The 8820-nt window shown below is 39.5% G+C and overlaps 1 protein-coding gene across 1 annotated transcript; it reads right to left on the bottom strand.

The window, feature by feature from the left end:
• Positions 1-3766: 3766 nt before the first annotated feature.
• Positions 3767-6330, bottom strand: LOC308103485 (caspase recruitment domain-containing protein 18-like). Its single transcript, XM_080453460.1, has 2 exons — positions 6208-6330; positions 3767-4632 (listed from the first exon to the last, which is right to left on the bottom strand). The coding sequence occupies exon 2, from the start codon at positions 4601-4603 to the stop codon at positions 4310-4312; it is 294 nt and encodes a 97-aa protein (XP_080309586.1). The 5' UTR covers positions 4604-4632; positions 6208-6330; the 3' UTR covers positions 3767-4309.
• Positions 6331-8820: the final 2490 nt, after the last annotated feature.

Raw genomic sequence — 8820 nt, 5'->3', positions numbered from 1 at the left:
ACAGACAGAAACAGAGAGAGAGACAAAGGCAAATGACAAAGAGAGAGAGAGAGAAAGAGAGAGAGAGAGAGAGAGAGAGAGAGAGAGAGAGAGAGAGAGAGAGAGAGAGAGAGAGAGAGAGACAGACAGACAGAGGGGTTTGTTGTTGATCAAGACATATTTACAGCATGTGTGTGTGTGTGTGTGTGTGTGTGTGTGTGTGTGTGTGTGTGTGTGTGTGTGTGTGTGTGTGTGTGTGTGTGCGTGTGCGTGTGCTTTTGTGCGCGCCAGATGGTGTGTGACGACTTTAATGGTCCCAGCAGCACAGCTGTCCGAGGCAATATAGTTTGGACACACACCTCTTCATCAAGTTAAATATCTCTCTCACACACATACAAGCATTGCTCGCATCATCTACATTAACGTTGGCAGTTACAACGGGTGTGTGTGTGCATTTAGATGTTAGTGGAAAGTCAGTTTAGGCCGAGAGCACACGCACACAAACACACGATTTTTCTAAAGATTTGTATACATTTTGAACACTTGTGAAATGGGACATTCTGCATAATGAGTAATTTTACTTTTGATACTTTAAGTATATGATGCCAATAATTTTGTCATTTTACTCAAGTAATGTTTTAAATACCGGACTTTTACTTGCAGTATTGATACTTTTACTTATGTACAAAAGAATAAAAACAAGAACAGGCACATTATGCAAAAATAAATAAATAATAATAATTAAAAAAGAAATATATATATATATATAATATTTATATTATATTTTTTCATACATTATGTAGCTTTGTAGGAAGGGACCACACACTCCTTTGTAAAATAAATTACCCATTGAACCTACAAGCTTTAATTCTTCATGGCTTTATTATTGAAAAATGTATGTCGTCACTGTGCTCCATCGGGTGCTTTACACAGGTGTAAGTGATTGCAAATGATCGAGATGAAAAAAAAAATTATACACACATGCATAATAATGTGGACAATGGCGGACAATCTAAGGGTCAGAAGTCATCGGTCACACAGACAAAGTTGTTCCTCATGAGAAGACGTATATGTGTAATGATGTTTCATGAATGCAGGTCAAACGGTTCATGAGCTATGCCTGTTAGAAGTTTGCATTTTACAATTGACTGCTATAGCACCGCCCTTTGGCCAATGGTTTTGAGTTTCATTTCTCTGTAGTTTTTCATGACCTCACACCATACTGCTGAGTTTCGTAAAAAAAACAATGCACAGTTAGGCCAGAACTGCAAAAAGTGGCGGGAGAAAAAAACCTACAATATCAAGAGGGGACCACAGCACTACGTGCTTGGCCCCCTATAATAACTAGAATGAAGCTGAGGAGAGCCAGTAAACCAACATAACCTAGTAACACTGCAAAACCAACAGTTGATCCCACTTCACATTCATAGACTATCTTATCACTGTGGTATTGTGTGTTTTTATGAGGAGTTGGTGAGGCAGACATAAGCCAGGCTATGCAGACTATTGCCTGGATGGAAGTAAGAACCAGAACCTTTCTGCTGCATAGCACTGGACCACTTCAGAATGTCTGCAAGCCCAAGCTTGGAGGCCTTGAACACAGCCAACACCACCGTAGTCTTTACCAGGATATACAAGACACACAAATGCCAAATGCTGCGTGCCTCTGTGTGTGCTTGCATTTTCTTCTTGTGATTAGTGGAAGGTAAAGGCAGTTCCAGGGACATTCTACCAGCAGGGCCGCATTAAGGCCCCTCAGGGCCGTGGAACTACACCAAATCAAAGGCCCCCCCCTCAACATTAATCGGACAATATTGGGTGCGTTCACGCGCACGTGCGTTTGGTGCACGTGCCACCGCCAGCAGGATCGGTGCTGACACAGGCACTGGGCACAGCCTTTCCAACTTCAGTCTGCTATAACTACAGTGTCTATCATTACAAATTACATTTATTATTAAGGAGGTTACTTTATGGTCATTACAGTCGTAGGCTACTAGACATATGGTGATGAGATGGGTAACAAATGTTTCATATTTATTTTCTTATTGTTCATAAGAAATTCAACAATTCAAGTTTAGAATTGAGAAAACAATACTCAGCAGAGATGGGAAAAGTACTACTCACTTTCATTACTTAAAGTAGAAGTAGCCTCAGATACATTACTTATGTAAAAAGCGACTTTAGTAAAAGTACTCATTCAACTAATTACTCAAGTAAAGTACAAAAGTACAGGCTCTGAAATGTACTTGAAAAGTTAAAGTAAAAAGACCTCTTGAAGTCTACCGCAGTGGTTCTCAACCTTTTTACCACCTCAGAAAATAATATTATGGCTCACAATTATGACTGACTGATGTACAAATGTATTTAGAATATGTTATTTACATTTTCACAGTGTACATTATGGTAGCACTAAGACAGACAGACAGACAGACAGACAGACAGACAGATAGAGATGACATTAACAACCGTGAGCTACATTATTCAAACACAGCACGTGAGATACAGTCTAAGCTAAGCCTACTTCAAACAAACACACACACGCACACATCTTCATTGTAAGATTAACTCACCATGCTGTGGAGGTTCAAAGAGTTTAACACACGGCACTTCCAAAGTTTGTACAATGTTTAAGTCACAGGAGCTGGTTTTCATATCGTAAATATGAACGTTGGCCCAAATCTTGCGTTTAATCCACATGGTTCTTGTTTATTTGTGTTGCTGTCACAGACCATGACAGCAGAGCCATACTGGTTAACAGAAACAAACTTACCCTAAAAGCGGAGGATTTCAAAATAAGAGCCGCTTGTAAAGATTAGTCGACAGTAGTTTTATTTTTTTGTCTACTTACAGGAAGTAGAAGTGACACATCAGTACCAGCGACGGTATGCAAGAGGTTTGCATCTGTTCTGCCGCGCAAAATTAAAACTAAAGCAACATATGTTTCTAAATATATATAATTCACACAGCAGGGCCCGAATGTATACATTTTTATAAATAATAATAAGAAGAATATATATAATATTATAATAGAATAATATAAATTAAAAAAAAATTACAACAATATATATATTTTTTAAATACATAATTCACACAGGGCCCCTGCAGGCTGCAGGCCGTGGAACACAAGTTCCACTAAGTTCCGCGGTTAATGCGGCCCTGTCTACCAGAAATGTACATGGTTCCTCTGAGAACTGAACCATTCCGTTTTCATTTTAATAATAATAATAATAAGAAATAAACAATATACACTCACACACACACACTTTTCTCTGCTTTATTAATCAATCATCACACAGATCTTCATCAGGATTTGTTTTTGATATAATCTTTCACTGGTATATTTTTTGCCGGGGTCAAGTGTCTGCCCCTGACAATGACGCAGGCACCAGCAATGTACTGTTGCGTTCTAAAATGTCTCCGGCGCTAGGACCCTGCAGCATTCATTTTTCCAGTGCTAGGCTGTGATAGTTTTGTTTTGAACTGAATTCTGGGAATAGCAATTCCAACAGACATCAACAAGACTTCTAAAAAGTTACAAAGGATGACTTAAAAAAAATATCTAACCACTTGAAAGTACAAAACTGGCACTTGTAAGGATAAATAACTGTAAATCCATGCAACTTCAGCCAAAATGTATAGGAGATTGTCAAGTCACCATAATATGTACACTGTATGACGGAAATCAAAATAACTGATAGATTAAAGAAATGCCAAAACACAAATAAACCAAAATGTGTGTATTCATCAACAACATGTAATTCAGTGCTTACTGCAATAAAATAAAGATACAGTACCAGAACACAATGCAATCAAGTCCAAGATGAATACTTATTGGTCTAATCAATTATTCTTAATCAAAATTTCATGACAAACATCCCAGAGATGATTAGATAATTTCTAGTCATCAGACAACATTATGATCCTCAACAGAGGAGGATTCTATAAATGATAAATTAAGGTAAGCTCCACCTTTTTTTGGTTCCATGTACAGTAGGTTTAAAAGTAGTACAGGAAAGGCCTCTTTTTTTTGTATTCTGCAGTTACGTGGAATAGTTTATCAAGTCAATCGGCACTATGTCCACCCTAAATAGACTGCTGAATGTCAGTTGGTCCTGATCCTACTTGTATTTATTTGGTGTCTTTTAGAGTACAATGTTCTTAACATTGCTTTTGCTTTTCTTGTTACTCCCCCCGGGGTCGCACATTAACATCAGCCGTTAATGTATAAACAGTGGACATAAGCTCTATAGGGCTCCTTTGTGTCATTCTTTTTGGCTACGATTGTGCAATTTTTGGCTTCATACATTTGTTTATCTCGAAAGATAGTCAATTAATCAATCAAAAGTTTGTCCAGCAGTTCGTCATGAAGGGTTGGATCCTCTTCATGAAGTGCAGCGATCATCTTCGACGATGCCTTGTTCCCTTTATTTCTCACCATGTCTATGAATAGCCGTGCTTTCTCTTCTCTGTATTTCTCTGCTCTGATCATGTTCAGCTCTTCATCGTTGAGAACGTTCTCGTCCAACAGTGCGTCCAGCAGACGATTGATCCCAGGCTCTGACACTCGTTTGATGAACTCTCTCCTCACGGACCGCAACGTCTCCGCTTCTTTCCCCGTCATCATCGTTGTCGTCACGTTTGGCTGACCGCCGCCTGGAGGAAAAATAATTCATTGTTTTCAGTTATTATATACATTATTACATGTAGAGGTTCGGGCCGCTTTGCGGCCCTCACAGCTACGTTTGCACCAGTGAACTGATATGGCCATATATGGAGATCTCTCAGTCCATGTCCCTTTTATGGGCATAATGCTGATATGCTTAAGGCTTTCATGACTAGTGATTTTTACTAGTTGACAAATTTGACCCACTGGTAGTCGACTATAGTCGAGGTTTACCTAGTATGTAGGCTAATAATAAAGACGCTCTGGGGCATGACATTTCCCAGAAGCTAGGTTGCCATGACAACGGATATACACAAACAAACGCATGTGTTGAGAACATTACACTGCAACAAAGAACAACATTTCACAATTGCCACAATCCATATCCATTTTAGCTGCTACAATAAGGAATGGAACAACAAAATGACTGTATCTGCCGTGTCTCTCGTTAAACAAAGTACACAATAGATCCAGCTGTTGGTCAATAACAAGGCTAGGCTACCCGCTAGCCTCACTACACAAACACGCCACCGTCTTTCTGTCCACATCTTCAGTGAAATACTTCCATACAAACGAACATCGAGCGGCCTGTTGTTTAGCTGGGGCCGCCCCCACATGCTGCTGTGTTCGCTACAATGTTATATCTTTATACAATTAGATTCTGATTAGTCCCGGAAAAGACTCTAACGCAACACTGGCCCCTTCCCACCGTGGTGAAGTTGGTTTCAGGTTGGATATTCACCCAGCTGGATATTACCAACTGGGTGAATATCCAACCTGAAACCAACTTCACCACGGTCCACTATACACACCGTATCGCTGCTATGTGCGGTGGCCGAGAGTTAATAAAATTGTATTTAATGTATAACTCCCTGCATTACACGATTATGTTCTGTTTATAATGTTTGTAAATTTAAAAAGAAAACTGTACAGGTGTGTGTGTGTGTGTGTGTGTGTGTGTGTGTGTGTGTGTGTGTGTGTGTGTGTGTGTGTGTGTGTGTGTGTGTGTGTGTGTGTGTATTACTCGACTTGTGCGGGCCAAACAGACATTGTGATACCATTTTCAAGGTCCTCACAAGATAAATGGTTGTTTTATGTCTAGAAATTATTTTTAGAGAAGGCATACAATTAGGAAAATATTATAGGTTGGGTTTAAGGTTAGAATTAGACATTTAGAGCTTAAGTTTAGGGGTTAGGATTTAAACTTCATCGCACGCCGGTGTTGTGCACTCAAGATATCAGATCTACAAGCTAAAGACATGTCTGTAGATCTGATATTTTTTCGACTTTGTGGTTAAAAATGGCAATAAAGAAAATGGTTTTGTAAAATCACTGTCCTAAAACCTGTATTGTCCTCACAAGTATAGTAATACAAATGTGTGTGTGTGTGTGTGTGTGTGTGTGTGTGTGTGTGTGTGTGTGTGTGTGTGTGTGTGTGTGTGTGTGTGTGTGTGTGTGTGTGTGTGTGTGCGCGCGTGCGCGTGTGCGCGCGTGCGTGCGTGCGTGCGTGCGTGTGTGTGTGTGTGTGTGTTTATATAATAAAGTTTGTTTGTTATCCTACTTACCAAGCACATGAGCTGAATTCTTTCTTCTATTCTTCTGCCCTGCTGTCTCCTTGCTGAGATAAGCTTCAGCTTCAGCTTTAGCATCAGCTCCCCATCCAGCTACATAAAGAGAGTTAACTGTGTTTTAATAACAACTCTTCATCATGTTATACTGACTGGATAATGCATTTAACATTGAATCAACTTCAGTCTTGAATACATGTACATGCAGAAGAACAGGCATGCAGATTCAAATAATATGACTTAGACTGCAGCTCGTCCAAAACGCTGCTGCTAGACTTCTGACTGGCACCAGAGGGTGGGATCACATTACTCCCATCTTGGCATCCCTTCACTGGCTTCCAGTCAAACACAGAATCGATTTTAAAATGGTATTACTTGTCTATAAAGCCAACCATGGTTTGGCACCATCCTGTGAGTTGCTTCCTCCCCCCGATACCACTAGGCCACTAAGATCAGCAGATCAGGGGCTCCTCAAGGTTCCACGCACCCGCCTTAAGTTAAAAGGTGGCTGTGCCTTCTCGGTCGCTGCTCCAAAATTATGGAACAGCCTACCGCTACTTATCAGGTCTGGACTCTCTTTGGACATTTGTAAAAACAGACTAAAAACGCACCTGTTCTCCCAGGCCTTTTAAATAAACCTCCTGCCTTGGAGAAATGGTTGGACACTTGTTTATTTGCTCCCACATTTTTCGTTTCCTTAGCTATTTTGTCTTCCTGTTATGGTTTATATATTTGATGCTTTTTTGCATATTTGATGCTTTTTAGTTTTTTGCAGTTATGTATTTGATGCTTTTTGTTGTGTGTTTTTAACCATGATTTACAGCACTTTGGTCGGCCTGTGGTTGTTTTTAAATGTGCTTTATAAATAAAATTGACTTGACTGACTTGACGATGAATGTGTCGACTTTGTATCAGGTCACATACATTTCTTCATAACACTATTGCAACCCAGGTGTTTCAGACTATGAGAGACATCGTCTATTAGAGGACAAATGATATCATACTCTGGTTTGCATGAAATTAGCTGCTCTTATTACAAGGCTAGATAATGAATCCCAAATCCCCCTCTCCAGATTTATATCTCTAACTCTAAAGGTTCTATTTGATACACTGTTTGCATAGCAATCTGAATCTATGTCATTCAAATGCAAGCATACTCTATCTGAGTAAGTTAGTCAGCTCATGCAAATACACAGTACAGTATGTCTCACCTAAATTGCCTAAATTGCTATATCAACTGGTATATCATCTGGTATATCATCATACCCACAAACTGTCAGTTATTTTACAAATCTTTATCATTCATAATGAATCCAACTAAGCTGCATGTAATTTGTATCTCACCTGGCTCTTTTCTGCCAATTAATAAAAATGCCTTTTTCTGCAGAGCAAATATATATATTTTTAGAGAACCCAATTTCAGAGACAGAACTATAGACATTAGTACAATGCAGAGCGGGTCAGATGGCTTCCAGAGGTATTTTCATAAGCTGTCACCACTACCGTTAAATACGTTTAATCAGGTCTGATTCCTTCTACCCTTCATCAAGCCTCTATAGCTTTGATACTGAACTATTGGGCCGCTAATAATACTGGGTACATGCTGAAGTCTTTGGGACCTATTTTGGGGAAATAGATGAAACACAGTCAATGGCGTGGCAAGTGGTGCGTGGCAACAGATTTTTTTAATTGTCAGGACCAGCCAGGGAAGGTTGATATATCTGGTGCAGTGGCGAGATGGTTTGGAGGATTAGGCTGAATATTGTTTGTGGGTGTGTTGCAGGTGGATTCTATCATGGTCAATCAAATGATCACTTTTATTACAGTGCATCGTGCTATAGGCACAACGGCTTACTGGTCATTTACACAGTGTCATGGAAGAAGAGGCTTGGAAATTTCAATTTGGAAAACAAACACACAAAAACAGATAACAGATAAATGCAGTAATACATCTGGGATCTGGCACTGGTACAACGAGAAGCATTTTCCAGTGTAAGAAACAGTTTAGTGATGTCTGGCGACAATGATCCAAAGAGAAACTGGCAGTATGTGTAATAATCTATCTAGTTGACCAATCAGTACGACTTTTATGAAGGAGAAACCTATACGGATAATGCCTTCAATTATCTGTGTGAGTCACGATGACGCAGTTTTTCTGGACAAATTGTGGACCGTGTTGACACCAAAATTGCTGGGTGCTGCGGATTTGCAAACAACACACCCCCACAATGCAAACACAGGCAACATATTTTTTTTTTATTTGATGAATTATGATATAGCTTGTATGGTATATCATCCCTGTCGGGTGTAAACCTCATTATGTCCAAAACTGCTACCATCAAAAACAGATCAGTAGCAGATCTAAAAGCTCAAAACGAGGCGCGAATCGAGACATTTTGAGATTGTATATCTGCTACTTTTGATGCTTTTGTGTGACGCTGTGGTATGGCATTATTTTACGAGTAAACACAAAGTTAAAATATGGAGATAAGAGGTTTCTGCCCGACAGCAACGATATGTAGTGAGGTATTGGTAGGTAGCCATTGGACGGATCATCTATTATTTGGTGATTTATGATTGAAGATAGGGGCAGGTATTATCAAATCAAAT

The sequence above is a fragment of the Gymnoscopelus braueri genome (assembly GCF_963280865.1).
Source record: "Gymnoscopelus braueri genome assembly, chromosome: 16".
Classification (NCBI taxonomy): domain Eukaryota; kingdom Metazoa; phylum Chordata; class Actinopteri; order Myctophiformes; family Myctophidae; genus Gymnoscopelus; species Gymnoscopelus braueri.
Note: the sequence above shows the minus strand (reverse complement) of the source record. Positions and strands in the feature narration are given on the sequence as shown.